This window comes from Neltuma alba, unplaced genomic scaffold (genome assembly GCF_004799145.2).
Source record: "Neltuma alba isolate B1F8T4 unplaced genomic scaffold, ASM479914v2 tig00002374_pilon, whole genome shotgun sequence".
Classification (NCBI taxonomy): domain Eukaryota; kingdom Viridiplantae; phylum Streptophyta; class Magnoliopsida; order Fabales; family Fabaceae; genus Neltuma; species Neltuma alba.
In genome coordinates, this window is record NW_021632837.1 from 653760 (window position 1) to 681484 (window position 27725).

The 27725-nt window shown below is 37.5% G+C and overlaps 3 protein-coding genes across 6 annotated transcripts; 1 reads left to right on the forward strand and 2 right to left on the reverse strand.

Annotated features, from left to right (window-relative positions):
- Positions 1 to 1791: 1791 nt before the first annotated feature.
- LOC114724095 (L-ascorbate oxidase homolog) lies at positions 1792 to 8082 on the reverse strand. The gene is made up of 8 exons (XM_028910387.1): positions 7802 to 8082; positions 7572 to 7681; positions 6528 to 6798; positions 3871 to 3973; positions 3287 to 3632; positions 2781 to 3146; positions 2491 to 2569; positions 1792 to 2379 (listed from the first exon to the last, which is right to left on the reverse strand). The coding sequence occupies exons 1-8, from the start codon at positions 7934 to 7936 to the stop codon at positions 2167 to 2169; spliced, it is 1623 nt and encodes a 540-aa protein (XP_028766220.1). The 5' UTR covers positions 7937 to 8082; the 3' UTR covers positions 1792 to 2166.
- Positions 8083 to 11261: 3179 nt separating this feature from the next.
- Positions 11262 to 21508, reverse strand: LOC114724072 (large proline-rich protein BAG6). 4 transcript variants are annotated; one of them, XM_028910366.1, is made up of 19 exons: positions 21353 to 21506; positions 20388 to 20445; positions 20002 to 20205; positions 19739 to 19856; positions 18843 to 18947; positions 18624 to 18736; positions 18453 to 18536; positions 17695 to 17880; positions 17538 to 17607; positions 17307 to 17461; positions 16120 to 16284; positions 15963 to 16034; positions 14669 to 14789; positions 14281 to 14601; positions 14050 to 14201; positions 13731 to 13958; positions 12439 to 13032; positions 11943 to 12098; positions 11262 to 11828 (listed from the first exon to the last, which is right to left on the reverse strand). In XM_028910366.1, the coding sequence occupies exons 3-19, from the start codon at positions 20128 to 20130 to the stop codon at positions 11763 to 11765; spliced, it is 2835 nt and encodes a 944-aa protein (XP_028766199.1). In that variant the 5' UTR covers positions 20131 to 20205; positions 20388 to 20445; positions 21353 to 21506; the 3' UTR covers positions 11262 to 11762. The 4 variants fall into 4 exon arrangements, with proteins under 4 accessions (XP_028766199.1, XP_028766183.1, XP_028766207.1 ...); XM_028910350.1 differs by lacking the exon at positions 20388 to 20445 and having other exon boundaries at positions 18624 to 18739; positions 18840 to 18947; positions 21353 to 21508; XM_028910374.1 differs by lacking the exons at positions 20388 to 20445; positions 21353 to 21506 and adding an exon at positions 21192 to 21343 and having other exon boundaries at positions 17695 to 17862.
- Positions 21509 to 24157: 2649 nt separating this feature from the next.
- LOC114723216 (alcohol dehydrogenase-like 7) lies at positions 24158 to 27643 on the forward strand. Its single transcript, XM_028909389.1, has 10 exons — positions 24158 to 24233; positions 24303 to 24439; positions 24534 to 24580; positions 24663 to 24988; positions 25529 to 25611; positions 25940 to 26015; positions 26143 to 26207; positions 26730 to 26825; positions 27014 to 27178; positions 27391 to 27643. The coding sequence occupies exons 1-10, from the start codon at positions 24182 to 24184 to the stop codon at positions 27505 to 27507; spliced, it is 1164 nt and encodes a 387-aa protein (XP_028765222.1). The 5' UTR covers positions 24158 to 24181; the 3' UTR covers positions 27508 to 27643.
- Positions 27644 to 27725: the final 82 nt, after the last annotated feature.

Genomic DNA, 27725 nt, shown 5'->3' on the forward strand with positions numbered 1-27725 from the left:
ATCAACTAAACAAGTAATCTACTGAGTAAGTTCTACTTTAATAGCTTTTTATATTTTCCGAAATTTAACTGTATTGGATCTCCTCATTTTCCAATCCGAATTCGCTTGTGAAATTGCAAGTGAAGGGATAATTATGTCTGTTAAAAATTAATATGTTTATTTAAAAATGATTTCAGGTTTTTAAAGAGTAAAAAATATAAACAAACAAACCATTCTATCGGTATGATTAATTAAACAATCGACTTCCATATATCTATGTAACCATATTTTGTTGCAAAATAAAGGAAATGCAAGAGATTGAAGACAAAAGAAAATTAGAGGAAAAATAAAGAGTAATTTTTTATTCATTTCAAGCTTGCAATCACTTGGTACATACTTATTATTTATAGGCTACAAATCCTTAACAGTTACAACAAAGAATAAACCAATATTATAACATTTAGATGTTATGAGTATTAATCATAAAAAAACTCCCGATAAGTCATTTATGTTGCAGATTAAATGGCTTTTAAATGTGTAATCTTAAAAGACAACTCTTGAAATGATATGGACATGGACACTTAATATTACAACATTTATATTTATAATTAAACAGATATTTATGTTTATATAAAATTTAATAAAAATACTTTGAGAAATGCTCCCTCCCAGCTTATAAAAGCGCAGGCTTTCCTTATTTTTTTTAATTCGCATCTAAGCAAACGGAGCCCTTTGTGTTGCAATAAAATGATCACGGAGTGAGACCCATTTGAAATGGTTTATAAATAGTTTTTCAATCATAATTTAGAAAGCACAAAATAAGTATGTAGGAGGAGTTTTGTATCAACTCACATAAATATGTTTATGAATGCACAAATGTGATTCTAAATGGGTTATGAGAAATTACCTTATATTCCCGCTCTTATTTTGTTGTTGAAGACCGTTGGGATTTTATTTTCATGCTTTTTTTTTATGTTAACGCTGGTTCCTAATAAAAGAGTTAGTTGATTAATTTAAGTAAATTAAAAAATTTTGTTAAATTAATTGTTTGTAATAAAAAGATATTATTTTTCCTAAAATACTTTTTTTAATCACGTGTATTAGTTCGAACTACTATTTAATAAAACCTTCAGAATATGCAACTATTATAAAACTATTTAAAAAATAGATAAATATAAAAAATAAAGTAAATTATGGGCTTATATTTAAAATTAAATTGCTCCACATTAAGCACAGTATAACATTTCCATGTATTTTGAGTGCGCCACATCTAATCACCCATGCTCAAGCCTTCCCATCTAATCATCCATTCAGGAAAAAATAAAATGTACACAGAAGAAATAACAACGCAGCTGGAGAGTTTGTTTGAAATGAAAATTAGAACCTTAAAAACATTCATAAAAACAAAAAAACTCATCAAAAACAGAACCTTCAGAAGTAATTTACTGGAAAATGTTTATACCAAACAACTCAAATCAAGGACAAAATTGGGACGAGCACGCATGATTAGCTGAGTTCTTCACGTGATTTGCTCCTTCTGGAGATGCCATAGCTTTTAGAATATTTTATCCCCTCTACGGTGTTTTTTCTGGCACGTTTTCATGGGTTGACAGAGGTTTAAAGATTTAAGAAGACATTCTCCAAATACGAGCATATTGTGGGATACTGAAATGCCTCAGCGCATCGTCCCCGAGTTTCATTTTTACTGTAAGTTGTTTAACCACGTCTCGACCTTGAGAAATAAACAAATAAAAACAACAAATGGTAAAGTGATTTTCAAGTTACAGGTTGTTCAAAAATATTTCTCCAAACTTCAGAAGACGTTGAAAAAATTTGTCCTTGATTAATGCGACACGAGACTCACTGAAGCCCATATGAAACAAAATTTAGCACGCAGAGCGCAATTGCCGAACGACAGCTTGAGATTCTGCGAAGTTCATAACAGCAAAACTCGAGCAATTACAAAGGGAATAGAATGTTCTTCATGGAAAGAATTGGCGACCTCGAGCTGGGGTCATTTAAGCTAATTATACATAACTCGTCATTTGAACCCGAGCATAATAAATTAGGATAAGCAGCAAAAAAAAAAAAAAAATTATAAGCGAATACGTAACTTGAGATGCCAAAACTAGAACCGCTTATCTGGCCCAACGTGGCATGTGGATCCTTTTATGAGAATTGGTTACCTCAAAGGGGGCGCGTATGTCTCCCACTCGCCTTACCACAGAGCAGAGCATTCTTTGGAATAGGAAACTCGTCCCTGAGAGAGGTTGATGCTGTATAAACGCGCAAATAGAACTGTTGGCCAAGGTATTGCCTTGCCCAAAACTCAGACCTCAAGTTCCACATTCCGACATTGTCAAGCGCAACATATATAGCAGTCCAAGACTTGGGATATACCTGTCCCACCCAATAAATGAAAACAAAATTGAATTACCATTAAACAACTATCATTAGCAGACAGGTTTGATAAAAGGCCTGGATGACCATAGCATGGCTTATTATTCTCACCTGAGCTGTGCAACGTGCAACTGCATCTCGGAGATTGTATTCGTTTCTGCTAGCAGAGGTCCATTGTCCTCCGTCCATACTACAGAATTGAAATATTTCAGCACCTCAATCAAAATATTCGCGTGCGCAGAAAGAGAGGGAGAAACCCGAAGATTGAAATTTGAAAGCAAAGGGTTTTTCTCCCAGCCGGGGTGGGGGGGCAGGGCCAACAAATTATTGACCACTTTCACCATTAAAATACCAGTTATAAGATGATTACTTGATTAGCACATATAATACTAAATGCTCACCCAACCACGAAGAAAGAGTAGCCATCAAGATGATAGCTCTGAATGATGTCCTCGCCGTTTTGGAAGACGATCTCGATGAATGCTCTGTAGTCAGCTTGCATAACAGATGCATCAAGGTATATGCCACCACCAGTGGGTCTGTCAGATATACTCCCCACACGGAAAACGCCTGGGATTTTGAAGTAATCGGCGAGTTTCAGAGGGGTGTCCGGGGCAACATAAGATACACTGTTAATTGCGTATCTTTGTTTGCCGTTCACTTGACCAGCTGAACTCGAAAGTATGATGGTTCTGGTTGTGTTTATTAGACCGTAATGGTAGGATCCTTGTGGGTTTGGCCTTGGACCGCTAGCTGTCAGGTTAGTCCTGCAACCATGTGATGTCAAATTTAACAGGACTGTACAGTGAAAATAACAGTCCGTCCCTTCCGGTCAAAACAATTCTTCCTGTCACCTAGTGTGTACGAGGTGACATGAAATATTGCAGTAGTTGATTATAGAAAAAACCTGATGGAACGAGCCTGGTTCAAGGACCAGTCAACTTGGATGGTAGGTCCACCGGGAATTGGGCCAGATACTGGGCCTGCAGAGTTGCTGTATCGAAGAACTCCGGTGGTGGTGAGGACTTGAGAGGTAAATCGAGTGGAAACCACAATGTAGTAGTCCCGAGCCGGTTGATCCGCCGTAACTAGAACTGAGTAAGATTGGCCCACGTGAACGTCGAGAGAGGAGTATGTTGTTTGAAGGGTGTGTGTCCCTTCCACTTCAACCAACTTCATTTTGTGATTCTGTATGCGAAAGTTGAGCGAATTTTCCAACCCCACGTTTGATATTCTAAGTCTGTAAGTCTTTCCTGTAGTATAAATGATCCAGCGTATGATCAGTGCAAAGCAAGTGTGCAGAGATAGTTTGAATCAACATCGCTCGGATTTCAATGGGTACAAATACAGCCCTTTTCCCCTTTAATTCATAAAATAGTAATAATTTTAAGACAGGAAGATAAAAAGAAAAAGTAAAATGCTTCCTTGTAGTTATTAATAGGGCCCAAAGAAATAACAATTTACATCTGGAGATTAGGAGGGAGCACATGCCTTGTTCCACGTTGAAGGAAGCTCCGTTAGGTCCACGCCCGTTGATGAGAATTCCGTCAGGAAAAGGCAGCTTCTTGCCAGTGTCGAGATGGTCCTTCAATGCCTATGCATAAAAATTTCTTATGATGCATCGAGGAGGAATGTCATCACGAGTCATAAAATATCAATAAAAAGACAAAAGAGAATGGCCTGTAATTCATACAAGCCCCCAATCTTGCCAACCGTTTTTTTTTTCCCGAGTCGAGGAATAGGATGTTATGATAACTTGTAATTATGAGTAAGAACGAAGTGGAAAGTTTCGATTTCTCTCTCTAGTCAGTTTTCTTAATAAAAAATCAGATACAGAACTTACAAGACTATCTAATAATTTTTATTTAAATATGTAACTTACGTGTATATGGGTAATAATCTGGTGTGAATACCAAAATTGACAAACAAATAAAAAAGAAGGCATATACATATTCATTGAGGATTGTGCTCACATTTCAATTTTAAAAAACACACAAATCTAGAAAATAATAAAATTCAATGTCATATATAAAATCTTTTTTTTTTTATTCTTACTCTCAATTAAAGAGTATTTTTAAATATAAAAGATGGGATAAGTAATTTAGCTCTTTTACAAGGGATATTTTCAGAAATATACATTTATCATCTCTAGAAAACTATGTTAAGACTCCTTTTTTTGGTAACATGTTAAGACTTATAATAACTAAAGGGGAGAAGCTAAAAATTAGAACATTAAGCGGAGGAAGAGCTACTCGGCTACTCGTTGGCAAACACGGACCGTGACATAGTTGATGGAAAGAGACGATTTAATGTGGGGTCGCGGAAAAAGAAAAAGACATTCCTTGAGATGCAAGCTACACATCTAAGTTGGATTTCGTCATGATTCATTTCGCAGTGTGGAAAACTGGTAGGTTCCTCGGTTGCTGCCAAAGTATTTAATTAAAACAGGAGAGTTCCGTAGAGATTTACTATAATTGATGGAAAGAGACGATTTAATGTGGAGTACTTGATTCTTTATAGGGAAAATGGATATAGATTATTTTGGAAAAGAAAAAAATCATATGACAAATTAGAGTACAGAAAGTCATAACAAAATCCATTCCGTTATTAAAATTTGGGAAAATGACACAAAAAATGTTAGAAATTATAATATTCCAATTCAGACACATAAGACTTTAACTCTATGTTTGGATTGAAAAAAAAAGTTGAGAAAAAAGAAAATGAGAAGAGAGAAAATGGCGAAAAGAAAAAATTGGAGAGAAAATATTATCACCTTTCATGTTTGGATGAATAAAAAAAAACAGAAAGGAAAGAAAATAAGTAAATATGTGAATAACTAAAATACCCTTTCTGTTATATCAAAATATATCCTGATTAAAATCAAATTAAATATCATAATGAAAAACCATATTTACATTAACAAAATCATATGATTTAAAATCAAATTATTTGATGATACATTATCATATTATTTTAATATCAAATAATTTTGTAAAAAAGAAAAAATAATAACATTTTGGATAATGTAATGCTAAAAAAACCAAAACAACAACTCTATTTGTTTTTCCTTTCAATTCATTTTAGAAAGATTTTTACAATTTTAGTTATTTTATTTTTCAATCAAGCAAATACAGAAGAAAAACTTAATAATAATAAATAAAGTAAAAAAATGAAAAAAAATATTATTTTGTTGAAAAAACATATGTAAGGGTAGAGAGGCAAAATATGTTTTCTTCTCATTTTCTCTCCATTTAACTTCGAAGGAAAATGGGTTGTGAGACCCATCTTATCTTCTCCCTAACTTTTCTTTCCTCCCACTTTTCTTCTCTCATGCAAACGAAAAAAACCACTTCTCCCCTCCTTTCCTTCCTAGTTTTCCTTTCTCCCTCCTTTTCTCTCCATCCAAACATAGCATAAAATTTCAGGAAAGAAAATACTGCCTGATCGGGTATTTTACAAATGTAATTAAATGACAAAAATACCTTTACATTAAAATGTTTATTAACAAATTGTAAACTGATAATAATAAATGTTGAATAGCAAATGACTAAAAATTTATTGACAATAACAGATTATTTATTAATAAATTGTGAATTGATAATGACAAAAAAATATACTAATAATGATGACAAATTTATTTTTTTAAAAAAATCCAATATAAGAGCATTTTAGTCATTTGACTACATTTATAAAATGCAAAATCAAGCATCATTTTTTTCTCAGATTTTGAATCAAATTCTCAGGTGCTTGAATTGGAATATTATAATTTTTACTTTCTTTTTTATGTCATTTTCCCCTAAAATTTTTAGTAATTAGTTTTTTTTTTCAGCTACAGTGAAGTGAAGCCAGATTATTCGTTTTCTGACGTACGGCGTCAGACTGTGAGTGTGCGTGTTTTTCGTTAGGGGTCACTTCATCCATTGCCGTATAGCAATTAGCAATGAGGGTATAGGGGAGAATTAGTTGAAAGTTGGAGCCTCTTGGTGAACCGGAAACCCAGCTGTCCCAAGGCAAGTTATTGGTTGCAGAACAGGCAATGGGATAAATCAGTGGCCATCCGTAGTATTTATATCTGCATGGGCAGAGCACATGCAGTGTATGCAAATGATAATAAGGCGAAGGAAATATAATGAGGAATCAATGATTACCGTGTGGTTGGACTTGTGCCAATCTCCAATGAGGACAGTGTAATCCCCGGCCGGATCAGGGAATGGGACTGGAATTCTTGGCCTGCTCAGGATCCTAAGGCCTCCAAAACCACCAGCCGCTTTGTGGAATGCAAGAGATGGGAAGTAATAAAAGCTCCCAATCTGATCCTTCACTTGAAGAATATATGTGAAGTTCTTCCCCGGTGGTATGGGACACGTTGTTCCCAATACTCCATCTTCGTATGAATTCCTTCTCTGTTGAACCCCGCTCCTACATATTTTTCATAACCACAAATTCAGATATCATCATGTCCAGTGTGGAGCTTCAACTAAATATAGTCATGGCTGTCGACTTCCCAAACATCATTAAATCCAGACCATTCCCCTCATTATATCTTAGCCTACACGCAGACCAAGATGAAGGAGTAATGCGTTAAGCAGCCGCCTAGTCTATATAGCAAAAATCAATCTGTTGCTTTTTTATTATTTACCACGAGCAATTAGTTGCTTTCCATGATCTCTCTTTCCCCAACGGAACCAATTAAATATGCAGGTTAATTATTGTTCCATATAAGTATAATGACGTTCGGGGCTGTGATAGCAACAGTTTCCACATAATGAAATGCATCTACCTCTAGCGTAAATAATGTCAAAAGTATAAAATGCTATAATTGTGTAGCACTAAGCAAAGCCAGATCTAGATCCATGTCCGCACATGGTCATTTCGAAATTTCTCGTCACTGTCATGCGATCAACAAACATCCAAAATCCAGAAGCTCTATGGGGGAAAAAGTAGTGAGAAGCCAACCAAAGCATTCAGACATTCTCCTCACGAACGCTCAACGCCCCAGGGAAGTTCAATGACATCCCATGTCCGAAACTAGTTAAATTTAGTATCAGGCATCACATGCCTCATTACAGCTTGCGAAATGTGTGCGTGTGCGCGTGTGTGCGCGTGTGCGCATATGAGCAATTGAAACGGCCTCAGATGAGAGGATCGCGCAAATTACCGAGCGAAGCAAAAAGAGGATGAGAGAAAAGTACCAGGAGAGAAGAAAGGGCTCGTCCAAACTGTTGAAGACGTTGATAATGAGATTGTCATTGGTGACAGAGTGAATATCTGGACCTGGGAACTGCCCATTGATAAGTATTCCCTGCAAGGAAAACAGAGATCACTTGAGCCAGACAGATTCAGATCCACTAAGGAGGCATATTCATGTACAAGATCGATTAAAGGCTGAGTTCGGAATGTATGCAGTAAAATTCAAACATACCGTTTGGCGAACACCGAGGGGATAGATGTCTCCATAAGTGACATTCCAGTTGAAGAACCTGTAAGGATCCTCGGCGCCAACAATGGCGAAGAGGGCGAGAGTGAGGGAAAAGAGGGAGGGCAAGTGAAGCCGCATGTCGCCGCCACTTAATCAAGACGAGACGGCGCGCGTCTCTAATTAGCAATGTTAGTTACAGTATATAAGTGGTGTGAAGAGGGGGAGGGAATTTAAAAAGGGAACGAAAAGGAGAAGAAATGAGCAGAAGAAATGATTAGGTATGGCACACATTAAAAGTGCGGTACAGCGAGTGATGTGGTGGTGTGTATTTACTATTTAGCCGTGACAGGCGAAGGGGGGTCTGAAAAAGACGAAAATAGTTTTTTTTCCTTTGTATTTTAAGAAGTAAAGGGATGTGATGTGAGAAGGAGGGAAAAGAGTGTCGGTGCTGAAAAATGAGGAATTTGAAGTGGGCAGGGGCAGTGGGGCACATGGGTTTGTGTATTTTGTTTGGGTGCAGCGAGGAAGGGCACACACGTGACATGTGAGCAGTTTGGGCAAATTCCCTGCTTAGGCATCTTCCCTCCAACTCCCAATGCAATGCAGAGTTGCAGATCCATACATGGTCCCATGCCCTTTCCTCTTTTAAATTATTATAACCGAGTGCCTACTTGTTTTGCTGTACTTGTCTCCGCCCTTTCATTTCTGGGGGCCGGTACTCTCCATTGGTTCTCGTTCATACTACTTGACTCATTGCATGTGGCACAATTTTATACTATTGTTTTTGCGAATCAAGCCATGTTAATGAGAACACTTTTTAAAAAAATAAATAAATTAACGTTTGTCTCGTTGTGTGGATGAGGAAACAACATGCTGGACTTGTAAAGGTGTGGCGCAACAGCCATTTGGCAGAGATTAATAAGAAAGGAAAAGGAAGGTTGTAAGGTTTTTGACGCAATTTAAAAGAGCCTCGCTTCAATAGCGCCTAAATTCAAGGACTTGTATTGAGTCAATTTAGAGAACAATGATCAATGAGAAGACCAGCACATAAGCCGCGTGTATTGACTCACTTTCTGACCCAGTCCACTGATTCTGATCCTTAATATAAGAGCTAATTGATTAATTTGAGTAGATTAAGGAAACTAGTTAAATTAGTTATTTTGTAATAAATAGGTATTGTCTTTCTTAAAATATCTTTTCTAATTAAATATATTGGTTAGATATATCATTATTGCAAAGACTACGTTGAGAAAAAATAAATAAATATAAAAGATAAAGTAGATTACGGTCTTATAACTAGAACTAAAATAAAAATTAAATAACCTCTTATATTAAGAAGCACAGGTAGCATATAGTCGATAGGTATGTCTTGCTTGCTACTCATGATCCATGAATAATGCAATTTATATCTAAAATTTTATGCAAGCTTGTATCCGGCTCATATCAAATATGGAAAAGGGAAAGAGCTAAAAGGTGTATTCCTTTTCTTTTCTTTCTACGCACCCAGGACGAGAGGGAGAGGTCCGGTATCAAAGTAAAAAAGTGCCAAAGGGTTAACCTTAGCCCACAACTTCTCCATTACGAAAAAATTGAGATCGAGGGGATCGAGGTCACCTGAGATCGGTGCGTTTTAAAAATTAGAATCTTGCATAAGATAGCACGAAGATATGGAAATCAAAAGTCAACACGTATTTATTTTTGGCGAGTTGTGATTTTGTTGGAGGGAGAAATAGCCACGAACAGAACTCTTTAACTGCATATCCACCCGGCAGCCTGCATGTTTTCATCTTTTTTTCACATGTTATTTTCCTGGACAGATCTAATTAATCCAACAAAACTAACATTTCCGTCTAAATATATAAATTAAAAAAAAACGTATATCCAATAAATTTATAAAAAAGCCTCACTGTTTACGCATAATGAACAGTGTCAGGGCTATTTTTTGTGAAGTAAAATAAATTAGGGAGAATTACAATGAGATTCTAAAATATATATATAAAAAACAGATTTCAGAAGTTGTCATTTTTTATTTTGAAACTTGTCATTACAAATTACTTAAGTTGTTATTGAGATTTTTTAATAATTATTTTTATTATTTGGAACCTTATTATAATTCTCAATGAACTAATACCAGTGACCCAGTAACAAAAACATGTCAAATGCTTCGTTCGGTTCTGAATATAAGAATTATTAAAGACATTTATTTTTTCATAAAGAAAAAAAGTAAAAACATTTATTTTAACCCTAAACATAAAACCTCTATAAAGTATTTAGACGGTATCAACCCTGCAATTATAAAAAAATGTACATAATTATATTTTTATTGTTAATTAGTGTGGGTCCTTTTCTGTCGCATATAATCTACATAATTAACTGCATTATAATTATAATTATTGAAATGATAAGTTGCCATTTTTGATATAAAAATACGTTCTTGATTACATTAGACATAATCTCTGACTAAAACACATACGCCGAAGTCAGAATTTAAAAATTATTCACGTTATATTATTTACAGCTTATAAAGAGCAAAACAAGGGCGGTGGATCTCAGAGCCAGAGGACCGCAGCACAAGGAAATGGAATTAGAAGGGAACTAAAAAGCATTTGAGATTTTAAGCATCCAGATCCGGTCTGGTATTGCTCCAATTCTAATTTCTCCCGCGATCATTGGGCACGTCACGCTCAAACCAAGCCAGGTCGCACCTGAAATCTCCCGGCTAAGAGATCCCCTTTTTCAGTCGTTGTCCTCTTTTTTATGGTGTCTTCCAGCTATGACGGCTGTTCTTTTATTTTCTTCAAGTTAATTAATGAAGGTGGGCCATTTAATTGTACAAAACTGAATCAATATCAATACACATATAATTTATAAAAGCCTCATTATCTATAAATAATTAATAATATGACTGATTTCTTAAGCTTTATATGAAACCTAGGGCAGCAGGTGAAAAATGGAACGGAAGCAGGTTTTCGGACTTTCCCATTTCCCACCGCCGGGGGGCCTAATTCATTAGGCATTCATGTTGTGAGGGAACCTTGCGGAGAAAAGACACCTTAGAAAATATCAACCATCCGGGAAACAGCTGCAAAAGAAAATAATGCTCAATTTATGAGAAAGTAAAATACAGTATATCATATGTTTACTAAGCAGCGCACAATATCATTTTTTATTTGGGGACCTGCAAGCATCATACGCGGCGTCACGAGACAAACTGACTAGAGTTAAAAAGCCCCCCCCCCAAAAAAAAAAACCCCACCAAAAACACACAAAAAAAAAAAACACCATCTAAAATGTTTAAAGGTACCCACGGGAAATCAATGTAACATTAGATATGCACTCCTAAACTTCTGAGCCAACATCGAAAAGGTCTAACTGCCAAACAAAACACCAAAAAAAGTTCACAAACTTCCAAACGAACCTAAATTCTAACGGAACACTGGCATACACAAATCATATTTCATAATGAAAAGCGAAGTTTATAGCTTTTTTTTTCTTTTCTTTTTTTTTTTTTTACCAGAAGTTTATAGCCTTCACGCTTCAACTATACAGCAAATACTTTTCGAGGATGCGCTATGTACATGTCCAAATTTATAAAACCTCGAGACAGGAAGAAACCATAAGAAAAAGCACTTTTGGAGGCCCGGTGTTCATGACCAAAAGGCCTTCGATAAAAGCATCCATCAGAACCCAAACGATCATATAAGTCAATATAATAAAATAAGCCATCAAATCCCTAATGTTCAACATATATATGACAAGCGTCAGGCGGGTGGTGTACTTTCGAACTTCCGCAAGAAGCGATCCGGAAATCACTCAAACTGATCCAGACCAACAAATAATTTGTGGGACACCAATGGACGCCCAAACCCATTTTTTACAAGGACGTTCAGATCGGCCAACAGCTCTTGAATCAATATGCATCAGCAAACAAGAAAACAAATAATCTTCGTAGTTGGAGTTTAAACTAGTCTCGCCCAGAATCCCCGTTTAGCCGCTGATTCACATCATGTCGTAACATCTCCATATAGTCCTAGACAACCAAACGAATAGGAACTCAATTAATATCATGCTGTCTGCATGAAAGTAACTTGGCACTGCAAGAAGCACCTTACAGCGAGCAAATGACATAGGAAGGGCAACTCACACTGGCAAGACATTCATCACCGCACAACTCATCCAGAAGACCATCATAAGAACTTCCCCTTGTGGATAGCTGGATAGCATTTTCAACCAGCCCACGGAAAACATCTGACTGTGTACTCAGGTGCTCCATTGTCTCTACCACTGGTTGAAGATTGATCTGGAATTTGCAAGAGGTTAAGAAACAATCAGAATGAAAAGCAAACTTAAAGAAAAAAACAACCTTAAGCTTAGAAAATTGAATACAAGCATCGAGAGCCCAAAATCACCGTTCCCTATGGTTTAAACCCGTTGGCACTATGTCATTTACTTTTAACAAAAAGTGAGGAACGGTCAAAGGATGGGGTTATTCAACACTTCTCTCCTGTGGAGTCAGATAGCTTTCAAGGGCTCGCACGTGTGATTGCAGAAAAACTATTTTCCTTCTCATCCCAGAGAATTCGAAACTAGGGATTGCAATGCTGCAGACAATGCCTTTTTGTTGGCACATTTATACAAACCTGTAAACTTTGATCATCAATATTTTCATCTCTGCTATGCGTTCCATCTCCATAGAGTGCCTGGGGATCTCTCCTTTCAGCAGAGAGTGACTGAGAAGGAGTTCCACCTCCAAGAGCTTGAGACACAATGGGCATCATCTGTTGAAGCATCCTTGAGAAGTCGATGCCACTACCTTGCCCTCTTTCCATTCCAGCAAACACATTCCCCATATCCTGACTGCCAACCTGTTGGGCAATTTGATTGACAGTGTTCCTCATCTGTGGGCTCTGTGTGAACTGCTGCAACATGTTCCTAAAGACATCGGGTGAGCCGACTCCAGTCTGCTGTGAAACCCCCGTCAACAAACCATTCAAAGCAGGGCTATGCAAGACCTGAGACATAACACCTGCCATATCAATCTGGCCATCACCAGAGGAAGCGGGCACTTGGGAAGGACCATTAGCATTTCCCTGGTTCCTAGAAGTTCCATGACTTGCAAGAGCTTGCAAAATATTAAGACCACTTGTCCTGGATTCCTGATTTTGATTACCTGAAGAACTGGCTGATCCATCATCAGCACCTCCACTTACAGGTTGTTGCGGTCCCGTTCTCCTCTGTTTTGGATCACACATTTACTTATTAATAATAATGTGTGACATGAAATGAATGTTGTTGTATCAAGACAAGTAAGAGAATAGTCATATACATCTTTAGATAAAAGACGGAGGATGCCAAGGACAAAGCCTTCATGAGGACGTTTCATCTTTAGCTTATTCTGATTCTGTTTTCTTGATATCTTGTTTTACTTACCCCCGGGGGGGGGCATCAAATTTCTCTCTCGCACAGAAAAATCATTACATTTGAGATATATTAATAAAAGCAATTATGGATATTCTCTTTCAGAGTTTGGGGATGAAATGGCCCTTGGCAGAGTTATGCCGCGTACGGGGGGCTTGTGTGGGCTTTCAGGAGAAGGGAGACATCAAAGAAAATAATAAGACCATTCAAGGACCTTCCCACGTCCATTCCAGCATTCAAAAATCTGCAGATAAAATTTACTTGTTCCTTGCCCATATGTGTGCCTAATATACGTAATTTTTTTATCCTTGTGTGTTCTTTCGTATTTTGCAAAATTATTGAAACAATATATTACCAAACTATTGAATTGCGTATCCAGACTATTCAGAAAAGCAAAAAGAAACTGTTATTATATTGTCTTTGGAACTGTGTTATCAACAATAAAATGCCTTTGGAAATAATATTTTTGCTGGGTTCATCCAAATCTCACATAAAGAGTAACCTACAAGCTTACCTTACGCTCCAAGCCACTCATACCCAGTCCAAGAGGAACAGCTTTGGTGCTTTCAGTTGCACGTTTTTCACCAGCAGATTGAGCATTTTCTTGTACATTTTCCGGCTTTCCTATTTTTTCTCCCCTTGACCAACTTAATGAATCTTGATTGGAAGAAGTTGAACCAAATGTGTTGCTCAAAATATCTCTCTCCTCATTGTTAGAAGTTTGGGCGGCCTCAGGCTGGGGTTGAAAGTGATTGAAAGGTTAAACGTTTGCCAATTCAGAATGATGACTGCTTGGGGTAGAATGGATTCAGAGGTTTTGGTGGAATCAATACCTGACGTATTCCACTTTCAGATGAGCAAGCAAATGAAGACACACTGGAAGCTTCAACAGCGTTTACCTCCACGGCATCTAGCTGTTCATTACCAGGAGTAGGTCGTGATTCCCTTCTGACAGGCAAGTCCCGATTAGTTGACTCCACTCGACCTGTTTAGATACAAAAAACAATAGTAAACATCAACTGCCGTTGAGATAGCTTATACAGGAGCAGTAAATAGATAGCCACCTGACAGAACTGTACTATCCCCTTGCATATTTCCTAAAATGTTTCTAGCACGAGAATTGATATCAGCAATAACAGATGATAATGCAATTGAATCAGAAGGCAGTTGTGAAGTAGAAACACCACTGGATTGCGTGCCACTACTGGTCCCAGTACCAGCAGGGTATGCTGGTACAGCTGCTGCAATGATGTTTCTCACGGGTAAAGCACGCATTGAACCTAAATCACCAGAGCCAGGAGCATTACGACGTTCATTTGGTGGTGCCCCTTCCCCATTATTTGCCCTAGAACCAATTGCCGAAACAATCGGTGCAAGAGGAGTACCTGGTAGAAAGTGGTGTTAATGCAGGGTTTGACTTTTAAAGTTAATGAAACTACCAATTTTATTTACCTGCATGTATATGGATGTTTACATTCCGAGGTGCACTTCCAACACCAACTGTACCAAATGTTGCCGGAGATGAAGAAGGAACAGAACTACCAAACAGGGAGCTTGTTTGAAGTGGGAAAGGCTGAAACACCAGAAAAAATATCATTCTAAGTGCTAGCTTAATTGATTCGGAAAGTGACCATCAAATATGCTACTGACTTCAAGAATTAACTTGACCCATTGTGGAACATCAAATGATCTGGAACCTCCATGCAGCTATAACATGTTAAAACGTAATTTACAGTGCTGTGATCAGAGTGTACCAGAAAGGCAGAATGACAGCCTCTTTTAAAAGGTTCCAAACGAGGTAGAATAACAAGACACTAAGCAATGGATATTCCAACACTAAATTCAACAGCACTGCTATCCCCAGTGGTAACGTCAATGGGATATACCATACAAACCACTGTCCATGAGGGCAAAAGAATTTGGTACCAACAAGCTGCATATTGAAATCAAAGTACACCATATTCTACGTTCCAACCAGCACTCTGATTTCTATGCTCAGCAGAGAAATTTTATTGTAGGCAGTGATGTAGAATGGGAAGGGAGGGGGAGAGAGGGAATAGGCAAGGGAGAACAGTACGAAGGTTAAAAACTGAAATCTCAATCCAAATTAAATTTAAACGATAATCATATTAAAACAAAAATTCTGAATCTAACTATCCCTGCATGCGGGCTCCCCCCCCCCCCTTGGCTTCACTAGGGAGAAATCACTTTGATGCCATGACTGTTATTTAAATCGGATGCAACCATATTCAGCTTCACAATAATTTATCATCAATTCCACATTCTTATAAACTCCTCATTCACAGCTTACACGACTAAAGATATTTATCAGAATTTCATATAAACTACTTCCAAAGATATCAGACAGAAAAGTTGTATCATTAATTTGTAATTTCTAATTAAATGAAAGCTTATTATCTATATCTATACTCTAGTATTGGTTGCTACAAGTAACGAACAAAGTCCAATATAAAAAGATTTCCCCAATAAGTACTCAGGAAGAGTCAAAACCAGAAACAGTTATCACGTTTAATGTGAAATTAATATTGCCTCATACCCACATAACTATGACAGTTTTAAAATTTGAAATTTGATTCTACACAAATAAATGTCTTCCTTTCAACCTTCAAAGTGCTTATATTCGAAGCATTCATTGCATGTTAACCAACTTCAGGTTCCACAATCAACCATGCATGAAAAAAGGTTCCCGCATCCAGAAAATTAAAAGGACAAAAAAAAGGCGAACCTGCACCATTATAGGATTAGGTCCTGATGGAGAAATATAAACCGCAGGCCCAGCATTGATAGCAGACTCTGCCTGAAAAAAGAGCATGATCTCAATGAATCACATGCCTTACAGCATAAACTAAAGCAAACCAATATAGAATAGGAAGGAAACATACAGAAGACTGTCCCATACGCAGCGTCAGGATTGTACGGCCAAGCTCAAGTAGAAATGCACCCAAATGCTGCATGGCAAGTCCTAGTTGCATAGACTCAGACTGTATTTGACCCCTTATATTGGGATCAGAAGTAGTTCCCTCTCTCTCCAAGCGTCCTGCAATATGCTAGATTTACAAATTACAAATTAACAACAATCAGATGATAAGATATAAGTTAAATATAGCAAGGCTAATAATGTATCTTGTGATGATAAAATATATTTTGTATTCAGCAGTGACATCGACCTTTAAAAACATAATGTCTCTCTATGAAATCAACACGAGGGGAAGAAGGATGGAAACAACTTGCTAAGGATGAACTCAAAAAGGCACACACCTAGGTAAATACAGGCTAGAGACAGAACTGCAGGATTAAATAATCACACACAAACTAATTGTGTGTGAGGACCAACATGAGCAGATTTTGTTTGTGAATGTGCATTAAATTCATTTCTCAAATATCAGATTGTTTGCCAGTCCAAACAGTCCAATTAGAATCGATAAGACATGGCATCCAGTAGTCGATACCAATGCCTAAATGGCACAATAAAATAAAATGCATCCCAAACCCAGAGTTCTGTAATAAAGGTGTTGTGACATCAAGGGTCTCATGGACACGAATAGAAGACCAATCTCTGCTAGAATTAGCATATTTGCAAAATTGCAGAGAAGGATGTAAGGATTAGGACTGATTAAAAACATGATTTTTAGTGGATTTAACTAGTACTTCAACAGAGTCAAGAAAAACTTCACACAGAAATTATTCTTTTCTTTTCAGCCTCACATAAATCAATTTTTTACCACCCACCTCTTACAGTAGGCTCAACATCTAAATCATCTTGGCATCTTTTAGCCCCCAAAGCACATATGTTCTCCAAAGGTAACAATGACTGAGAAAACGAAAATAAACTATTTAATCGATGATCTGAACTTCTTCCAGCAAAATTCTTTCCAACTCCAATACTTGCATTCTTATAAACTCCTACATTTATTCCTTCCTACCAGTAAAATTTATGCTATGCTCTCACTCACAACAAATCCCCAAGATTTGCATACAGCAAATACGTGCTTATGTCTTTTTTTTTTTGGGGGGGGGGGGGGGGAAGGGGGGTTGTTCCATATTTCCGAGAGAGAGATGAGTTGATTACAGATAGTGCAGCAATGGCATGACCACTGAGCAGCTGTTCAGCACGATGCAGGACAACACTTAATGCTTCAACTGTTGGCAACCCTTGCGGGTTGGAGGGTAATTCCACACGTGTTTGCTCTCCTCCACTCATTGAAGATGAATTTGTTTGATAACCTGCTTAAGCAACTCTAAGCTATTAAATATATAATCTTTTCAACAGAAATGTCACAGCAATGACGTCTATCATTACCATTTTGTGATAGTGCCTGCTCCATGCGATTTATAAACTCAGAAAGAGTATCCAGCGAATGAGGAATTGGCTGATATTAAGGGAAAGAGTAAACATAATGTTAATAAATATGAAGACAATTTAGAGGGCTATAAATAAGAAAAGCTTATGTTCTCACAGCACTAAGTGATGGCACAGTTAATGATCCCGCAGCCAGAGGAATCTGAAATGCTTGAGGTAAAGATTGGAATGGTTGGTTAGGAAATGTCTGTCCAGTCTGAGCTTGATTTCCTGATTGGTTCTGACTTTCAAGATGCGTCCCTCCAGCTTCATTCCCAGAAGGACCCTGAGCAGATGGATTTGACTCCAGGTCAGAAATATACCCAGTGAGTTTTAAAAAAGTATAACAAAGGATGCCTGTGGCATTCAGCAAATGATAACACAAAAGATAATCCTATGATCTAAAACGGTTCTACTTAACAAATGCTAGCAAACCAGAGGAACTAAAGACGCAAATACAACAGCATAAAAAGGTAAATCCCAAGGTTACAATGTTGGAAGAACTCATAAGATACTTAAGATTGAGTGGATGATAAAATGTTCACAACGAAGCACCAGCCAAAAAATGTAGGTGCTACAACACATGATCAGTCAATGAACACGAAAAATGGAGAGAAGTCCGGAAAGAAAACAAGACAGAAATACCCAACAATGTTCTAAAAGAAATAAGCTTAAGTAACATAAAGGGAAGGTCAACTGCTGAGCTTACTTCAGAGTAATTAGAGGATTACATTATTAACGATTTACATTCCATGACCCAGGGCACTTACCACTCAAATAATTATTCGCTAACTCTTAGTTTTTTCCAAGAAAAACAGACCGAGAATAAAATATATCCATCCACGGTTACTTTTCCAAGCAAGAAGTGATACTTACTGAAGAAGAAGACTGTGTACCATTTGCAACACCGCCAGTGCTCTGCCCACCAATTCCAATAGAGTTCAAGACCGCCCCAATGACCTGGAACCATATTTTCAGATATCTGAAAACTTGATGCAACAATGCATATACAGGCTAACTACTCAAATATAGTGTTGAAGAACACACCCGACTAAGATCAGGAACAATTCCTTCACCTTGCTCCCCCACATTAAAGGTTCCCAGAACAACACTGTGTGAAATTTGCCCAACACGATTATGAAGCGCTCCAGAGCTTGCATCTTCCATACATACAAAATTAGTGATTAGTTACTCCAAAAGAAACATGATCTACAGAATTTCTCAATAACTGGAAAAAAGCACTGGGAAGGCATCCTTCATCTTTACCTCGGTTTCCACTTGTACCAGTTGTCTCACCAGAACTGGTACCAGGAGCCTGTGACTGGTTCAGTTGCCTTTGAACTAAATGCAGTGTATCCCCATTCTCAATGTCTAAGTAAAATTGGCTAAGGATCATGTATAAAACACATGAACAATATAAATCATGCTTTGGTAGATACAGATCCTTCAAAATATAATACAGCCAGTAATAGAGTTAAACCAACGAAGAATAAGTATCACAATGTCCTGACTCCTAAAGGGAGAATGGTGCAAAAAAGGGGCATAAATGATCCAAATAAAGTGTGGTAGCCGAATGTTCATATCAGACCGTCTTGTGTAACTATAATTATAAAAAAAGAAGAGATTTGAATAGGATAAATAGGATTTAAATTACATTAGTAGGATTTGGATGGATTGGGATATCTAGAGAATCTGTAGAAAAGATTAGGATGTCTATCAAGATTTATATTTATAAGGACTTGTGTCTATAAATAAGGGCAGGATACTTGATTTGATTTGTGATTCAACAAGACTGAAGTTATTCAAATTATTCTCTTGGTCTCTCTTCTCTCTTTCCCATCTAAATTCCATACTTTTCCTGACTACTCCCTTATTCTACTCTCCTTTCTCTCTCTTTAACAATCAATTTCCATTACAAATTGCTTCATTCAACATACATATACCATACAATAAAATGGACAGAAGATGCCATTCACATCAATAATCAGCTAAATTACTCCACAAAAGCATTGCAACAATAATTAAAATTTATAAATACTAAATCATCCTTACTCAGACTAATCTGCTCCACATGTCATTTAAGAAGTCGCTAATATGTGATAAACAGTAATATCCACTAACATGAACCTGAGAGGAAAAATAATAATTGAACTGAAGGATACGATACTCAGAAAGAACATGATTATCATTCAAGACCTTCCCCCTGAATATTAACCGCTGCTGACCCACTGGAACACCCACTTCATTGGCTATTTTCTCCTTCAACAATGAAACTAGCATCTGAAATGATATTTCAAGAAAGATTACAAATTCAAAAAACTGAGGTTATAGTGCTAAACTCTAACCTATAAATATTACTGTAGTATAATATCTCTTGAAAAATGTAAAATGACAGAAATTGAGAAGTTTGTTAGCTATTACTAACGTTTTTGTCCACTTGAAAAGTGTAAATTTGGGAATCTAAAGTCTTGATATTGAGCTGAACAGTTGAATCAGACAATTCAACTGAAACATTACTGGCACTGGGACCATCGTTAGAGCTCTGGCCTGCCATTCTATAAGGTCAGATGCAGACTATTGAACCAGGGAATTCCAAAGAACAAGTGCCGCCAAAACAATTTCACAGTAGCTGCACCAAAATCCAGATGCAAAACCATGTTAATTAGAAGATGCTTTGTTCAGTTAAACAGATAACCCAAGGCAAAACTTCCTAACCATGTAGATGAAGCAATATAGTATATCATGTTCAACTGTGAATATAAACAATGTCCACGCAAAAAAGGCCCAAAAAAAATAATAATAACACCATACTTGTGTGAGCAGTGATTTAACAACAGTAAGATTCTTTCCCTCAACCGTAAAATATCAGCTGAAATAGAAAAGCAAAGTGCTTAGTTCCCAGTCAAATACGGCTAGGCTTTCTACTCTACTTTGCAAAACATGAATTTAATTGTGCAGAGAAAGAATGCACATATAGGATCAAAGAAAGTTTTATTACATTATCTCCTAACAATGAAATAGATTGCAAAGCTACACGCCCCGCCCCAGAAAAAAAAAAAATATTGGGGACTTCCAAATTTCCAATTTAGTCCCATAAATCTCCATCACTCCATCAAACGTAAAATTATGATAACAGCTATTTCTTTTGGAGGCATCAGTAGAATGCACTCATCCCGGGGGGAGAAAAAAATTGGGAATGGAGATTTTGATGCCATGTCCCCACCATAAGCACATATAAAGAGCCACCGTTAAGTAAAACAGCAGCCTTGATAACCATGTCATTAAATGGATATTGTCATTGGCGTCTATTCGAAACATGAATCAGCAGATGCTTTCAGGCAACATATCTACGCTAGTTTCTATCAATACAATCGAAAACATGGAAGATGAGATTTCTTAAACCCTTTAAAATGTATGAATGCTTCAAAACTGGTCAGATTTCGACAGCCTAGTTAATAAACGCATTAAAGAAAAAAAAATACAAACATCAGAAAGAAACTGAAATATTCGACAGCAGGGTAATAGCAACAGCATCATAAATTATGGAACATGGAGAAGAATTATAATAATACAAAAATGATCGAAGAAGGCAGTCATATTGGCATGGAAGACTACCTAACAAAGCAGGGAGAGGGGTAGAAGGGAGCAACAGGACGGAGGGAGAGAAACAACAAGAAAGGTTTAAGCTGCTGAGATCTAAGTGTCGCAGCGTTTCGAAGCTTCTGGAGTTTTCGGTAAAATATAACAGGTTGGTTTAATTGGAAAATAGCGCTCACCGGAGATGCAGGCGATGATCTTTGCAGACTCCAATTCACAAAGCAGGGAGGAAAGAATACGTGAAGTTGGGGCAAAACATCTACAAGCTGTCAGCACCCCGTGCATCAATTTGCGCTGTCCACGAGCCACCGGACACCGGACCCCGGTCTGGCCCAACATTCGCGGCCCAGTTGGCTCTGCTCGCATGAAATGCAGGGTGAAAATGAGTTGGGCTCATTTGGGATTTGATTTTTGATCATTTGATTTTTACGTGTACTAGATGTACGGAAAAAACGCGGGATCCTGGTCCCGGGTGTGCCGAAGAGTACATGTGCGCTGGAGTTCTCCGCTTTTCCCCCTTCTCCTTTCTTGGCCAACGGTATTGAAGTGCTCCCCTGACGCAGCGTGGTCCCGTCCCCATAAATCATTTCAAAAATGGATGTTTGGATTTTTTTAAAATAATTAATTAAATTCCATTAAAATATCAAAATCAAATTTCAAGCCTAAATTTTTGAAAAATTCCTAATAAAGTCAAGAGAACTAATTAAAAAGCTCATGATATTGATAAATAACTACACTGCCTCACTTTTTTTAAAGCAACTTCCTTTTTCCTTCCAAATTAACCTTTGCCGGCGGCCGATCCATTTATGCCTAATGGTAATCTCAGAGGACCAATCGACAGTTGGGTGGCGGTTAGTCGCTGACAGAGATGACTTTAAAAGGGGAAAAAAAAAACAGGTGATTTTGAAAAATTAAGGAGCAGTGTGGTCATTTAGTAAAACTTTGAAACCCCCAATTAGTCCTCTTAGATGAAAGACGAATTTGTTAAAAAAATATATAGCAGAATATAAATTTAAGCATTCCAGCTGATTTTAATTAGAACTTTCTCAATGTTATACTCGTTAATATTTTCAATGAAAGTACGATATGAAAAAAGAAAAAACTAACAAGTAATAGCCAAGTCAGATTATGCCACGCAAAATAAGATATAGCTGGCCCGACTTCTGAGCTCGACCCGATTTCTGAGCTCGACCCGGCTCTGTTTTTGTTGAGCAGCTCATAGCCACACATATTGCAGTGAAGCAGGGGGACAGATGACAGGACTGCACGGCTAAACGGCGATTGTCATTTGTATGTGACAGTACTTTTTTAATGCTACTTGATATTATCAAAAAACGGATTTTAGTCTTGTGAGTCCCTTAAATGAAATATACAAATTAATTGATTAATTTAAATAGATTAAAAAAAGTTAAGTTAATTATTTATAATAAATATATATTATTTTTTTTAAATATTCTTACTAATCAAATCTCTTGACTAGAACTATTTTTATTAGAGAGATTATTTTGAAAATATATATAAATATAAGAGACAGGATAGATTGAAGTCTTATATTTATGATTCAAATAAAAGTCAAATGAGATCTTATATTAAAAATAAGAGATAGTTGATTTTTTGAAGAAGCTTTGTTTTCTTAACATTCATATATATTCAATTTGTTTTTTTGGGTAAAATGATCAATTAGATCGCAAACAAGAACGTTTACAGTACAGGAGAAGAGTTGCATGAATAAATATATTCTCAGACATGAAATCTCATGTGTAGACCGTTATAATTTGTTTTACCAGACCAACACACGTATCTATATATAAATATTATCTCCGATTTTAAATATAAGAGTTAGTTGACTAATTTAAAAAAATAAAAAAATAAATTAAGTGAGTTCTTTGTAATAAATATATATTATCTTTTTTAAAATATCCTTACTGATCAAATTTATTAGTTAGAACCACCATTACTAGAAGAACTATATTAAGAAAAGTTAAATAAATACGAAAGACAAAATTCACTAGGGTTTTATATTTATGATCAAAATAAAAGTCAAACAAAATTTGTATAATAAGAATTGGAGATCATATTTTAAACTTGATTAACAAGGATATTTTAAAAAAGACAACATATATTTATTATAAATAACCCGCCTAACTTTTTTTTAATATACTCAAATTAGTTAACTAACTCTTATATTTAATATAGGAGGTAATATTAAGAACCGGTATAATAATTCTGAGAAGAATAGTGAATTCATGAATGGCGCCATGTGAACTTATGAAACCCGTATAAGCTTATAAGGTCCGAAAAAGAAAAAAGAAAGCACGTGCTGAAATACAACCGTGATCGCGGAAGCAAGAGGAACGGTGATTCTGGCTGATGTCGCCGCATGCACATGTATAGCCCTTCTCCTAACGTTTTCAAAAATCGAAATCGCTCTATTGCAGGGGTGCTTGCAAGATCGTCACTGTGAGTTTCAGACACATTAATCAGCATAAAACGCCATAAACATTGTATTTACTGCGGCCATCCGTGGGTCATCAAAAGGGTGACCTGATGTTGAGTGTAATCTGCTCCATCTCTTCTCTCTATACAAACTCTTTGGCAACGACATCCAAGTTGCATGCCGCAGTAATTTTTTTCAAAAAAATACCCATAATTACTTTATATTTGTTTTTTCACATAGTCATTATTAATTAATTAATTAACTAGGCAGAGAGGAATAAGAGGGGGAGGTCCCAATAATTTTTGAGGTTATTCCTAAATTGCTGCCAAATAGCCAATGAGCTGTCTAGGATTTGATGATGGAGCGTTGAGATCTCATCTCATGTGGGCCGGGTTTGGCATCGATAAATAATTTGAGTCGTGTCTATAAGAGTATAAGTTGATGGCTGGGTCCCCCTTAGTGACGTCAACTCAGCGGCCAGGAGACGGGGACGTTAAATACGGCCATATCGCTAAGTTAACCAGCGCCTTGGGACGGTCAACCCCAGAGTTTCTCATCTTCTCGAGTCGCCATGGAAGCAGCTTCATGCATCAGCAGCGAAGGGCAGCCCATCCAATGCAAAGGTATGACTGATTATTTAGGATCTTTCGATGTCGTGATGAAACGTTCACTTGTTACCCTTGAAACTGTAGCCGCCGTGTGCCGGAAAGCCGGCGAGCCACTGGTGATCGAGGATGTCATGGTAGCGCCGCCCATGTCTCGTGAAGCTCGGATTCGCATCATATGCACCTCTCTGTGTCACAGTGACATCACATTCTGGAGGATGAAGGTTCCCTGATCTAGTCAAATTAGTGAATACTTTGCTATTTCAACCATGATCCTCGTTTGTTTATTGCTTCTTCTTTTTGGGATTTGTGTTGAAGGATGCTCCCGGAATTTGCCCAAGAATTCTGGGCCACGAGGCCGTGGGGTAAGCTTTAGATTTTTTGGTTTGACTTAGATTTATGGCATTCTCAGAGAAGTAGAGAAATTGATGAGAATGGAATGGACAGGATTGTGGAGAGCGTAGGAGAAGATGTGAGGGAAGTAGAGAAAGGAGACGTGGTGGTGCCGGTGTTCCTGCCGGAGTGCGGCGAGTGTGAGGACTGCAAGTCAAAGAAGAGCAACCTGTGCTCGACGGTGGGGTTCAGGGTGTCGCCGTGGATGCCCAGGCAGGAGAGCAGCAGATTCACAGACATGAAAGGGCAGCCCATATATCACTTCCTCTTTGTCTCCAGCTTCAGCCAATACACCGTCGTCGACGTTGCCAATCTCACCAAGATTCATCCATCTCTCCCTCCCAACAGGGCTTGCCTCCTCAGCTGCGGTGTTTCTACGGGTGGCCATTTATATTTATATTATCTTCTCGCACACGCCGCCTATCTATATAGAACAGCTACAATTAATCTAACACGCCTGTCGCATACTAAGTGGATTATATTTGAACAAGAACTACCAATCTTGACCATGCATGCTATGCTAAATTATATTTTATTCGAAGCAATGGAAAAATAACAAGTAACATCTGAGGGTTGAATGTCAAATCACTGGTTTATTTTAATCACACGTCAGATGAATTTAGAGCTCGAATGAGTTAATTAAATTAGTCATGAGACTAATTGTCGGTTCAGCCCTCATACATATCCAGACTGATGACGGTTGAAAACTCTCATCTTCCCGGATTACGTACAGTTCAAAAACTTACTGGTGAGGCCAAGAGAGCACCGATCCTTATCCAAACAATCCTCTGAAACATACGCGTAACTACTCAGTGTTATTTATCTCAAAAAAGCAAATAGTCCAGATGTCACGTAGAGCCGTGTTATTAGCGCAACCTTATTATGGAATTGGATTATCGACTATGACTTTCACTTTTCAGGAGTAGGTGCTGCTTGGTTGACAGCGGGCGTGGAGGCAGGCTCTACGGTTGCTATATTTGGGCTGGGTTCCATTGGATTAGCTGTACGTAACCTAACTTCCTCGCTCCACATGCCCCTTTTCATCGGCCCGCCCCGCCCCCAATTATGGACCTGCTGCAGTTATGATGTTTTATTTAAATTTGTTTTCTCAGTCATAGCGGGGTTGTAATGTTATTTTCATTAACTCTGATAGCAAAACTAAAAGCATAGATTACTTTTTGGGGCCAGAGGGAAAAGATTTTGAAATTGAAATTAGAGTGTCAGTTTAAAGCATCAGAGGCCAGAACTATTCTTTTTCCATCTTACCTGGGTTCCACTCGTGCTTATATGGAGGCCGCCACTGAAATCGTTCGCTTTTCACTGATGCCCAGGTAGCGGAGGGGGCTAGACTTTGTGGGGCTTCGAGGATCATCGGGGTGGATTTGAACCCACGAAAATTTGAAATTGGTAAGTATGTTGTGTGATATGATTTGCTAATACCGACAACGTCATCATTAACATCGTTGTGATCGATGTCGTGTCACGGACAGGCTATACATCTGATTTCACGATTTCACTCTTCTCTTTTGCTCAGGTAAAAAGTTTGGAGTCACTGACTTCGTCAATTCTGCAGAATGTGGGGACAAACCTGTTAGCCAGGTCCAACACTGAAACTGTTTCCCCTTGTGTTATATAACGAGTGTATATATGTTTGAGTAGTGTCACTGCTTTTTAAGTGAATTTGAACGTGTGTTCTTTTTGTTCGTGGTTTACTTTCCAATAAAGAACTTTCGCTGTTAATATCTTTTAACTTTTTCAAAATTTAAAATTCACTAGTCTTGATATAATGACATAAATATTAAGGACCTGATTTATTTTCTTAGAAATAGCTACAGATAAATTAGTCTTTTGGTCTGCCACAATGGATAAGTGAAAAGATCAAATATACGTATGTTAGCAAAAAGAAAGAAGGAAAAAGAAAAACTGCTTTCGTCATGGAAAGGGTCATGACTTAAAAACGATCTCTGTCAGGATAGCATTGTTAGATGTTATACGCACCGAGAGGGGGGGGGGGGAGAGAGTTGATAAGTCTAAACAGTGAAGCAGAAGAATAGACAAGTAAGAGTTGTTTTTTCAAACGTGAAAAATGAGAAGAGTGAAATGAATGTGGTTGTGGCACAGGTGATCAAAGACATGACTGGCGGAGGGGCTGATTATTGCTTCGAGTGCGTGGGGATGGCATCGTTGGTGCAAGAAGCATATGCTTCTTGTCGAAAGGTTTTCCTCTCTGCTTGCTAATTCACTTGAAATAGTTTAAATTTCGGTTCTGCTAAGTGCTGTTACCATTAACTAACAAATAATCCATAACCATAGCTGGGGAGAATGGATTAGCATTCTGTAGATGTGAGTTTTCAATTAATAAAATAATGGAAGGTTGGTCGGAGAAGTGATGTTTTTGACTACAGGGATGGGGAAAAACAGTAGTGGTGGGAGTTGACAAACCAGGATCCAAGTTAACCCTTAGTTCTGCTGAAGTCCTTCACAGTGGAAAAGTCCTCATGGGATCCTTATTCGGGGGACTCAAGCCCAAGACTCATATTCCCATTCTCGTTAAGCGTTATCTCGACAAGGTGATCATTTATGCTTGACCTTCTATTCCGTCTTTTCTTTTATCTATTCTTTATTTCCATCCCCTCTTTATGCATCTATCTGTGTGGGGGTGTGTGTGATAGAAACTTTTACAGAGCAGAGCATAGTGTTAAAATAATGATTCTACCGAAAGTCCCAGAGTTTTAGAACTATTTCCTGACGATTAATTAAGCTTGGCCACAATAATTGACAGGAGCTGCGGCTGGATGATTTTGTGACCCACGAGATTGACTTCAAGGACATAAACAGAGCTTTTGATTTATTGCTGGAAGGACAGTGCCTTCGATGCGTGATTTGGATGAACAAATAAATGTGACATCGAATCATCCCATGTGAACTAAAAGAATTCTTGTCACCAAAAAAACAAAGGAAAGAATTCGGGATATTACTCTTTTATCTTCCTGTTGCATTCAATAAAACACCCGCTCTTGATTGATTGTATTGCACGATATTACTCTTTTGATTGTATTGCACTCGATGCTCCCCTAAAGTATTTGCTTATCTCAAGTTTCTCGGTCTAATATCTTT

Coding starts and splice junctions, on each gene's coding strand:
- LOC114724072 (XM_028910350.1), bottom strand. CDS start 20,130: ATGGCAGGCCAGAGCTCTAACGATGGTCCCAGTGCCAGTAATGTTTCA. Junction 18,740..18,839: donor TACAAGTGGAAACCGAGGTA/AAGATGAAGGAT, acceptor TTGTATGTATGG/AAGATGCAAGCTCTGGAGCG. Junction 17,462..17,537: donor GCAGGCACTATCACAAAATG/GTAATGATAGAC, acceptor TTGCTTAAGCAG/GTTATCAAACAAATTCATCT.
- LOC114723216 (XM_028909389.1), top strand. CDS start 24,182: ATGGAAGCAGCTTCATGCATCAGCAGCGAAGGGCAGCCCATCCAATGC. Junction 24,440..24,533: donor TCACATTCTGGAGGATGAAG/GTTCCCTGATCT, acceptor TTTGTGTTGAAG/GATGCTCCCGGAATTTGCCC. Junction 26,208..26,729: donor GGGACAAACCTGTTAGCCAG/GTCCAACACTGA, acceptor GTTGTGGCACAG/GTGATCAAAGACATGACTGG.
- LOC114724095 (XM_028910387.1), bottom strand. CDS start 7,936: ATGCGGCTTCACTTGCCCTCCCTCTTTTCCCTCACTCTCGCCCTCTTC. Junction 7,682..7,801: donor CCCTCGGTGTTCGCCAAACG/GTATGTTTGAAT, acceptor TTTTCCTTGCAG/GGAATACTTATCAATGGGCA. Junction 3,974..6,527: donor GGCACAAGTCCAACCACACG/GTAATCATTGAT, acceptor TTTTATGCATAG/GCATTGAAGGACCATCTCGA.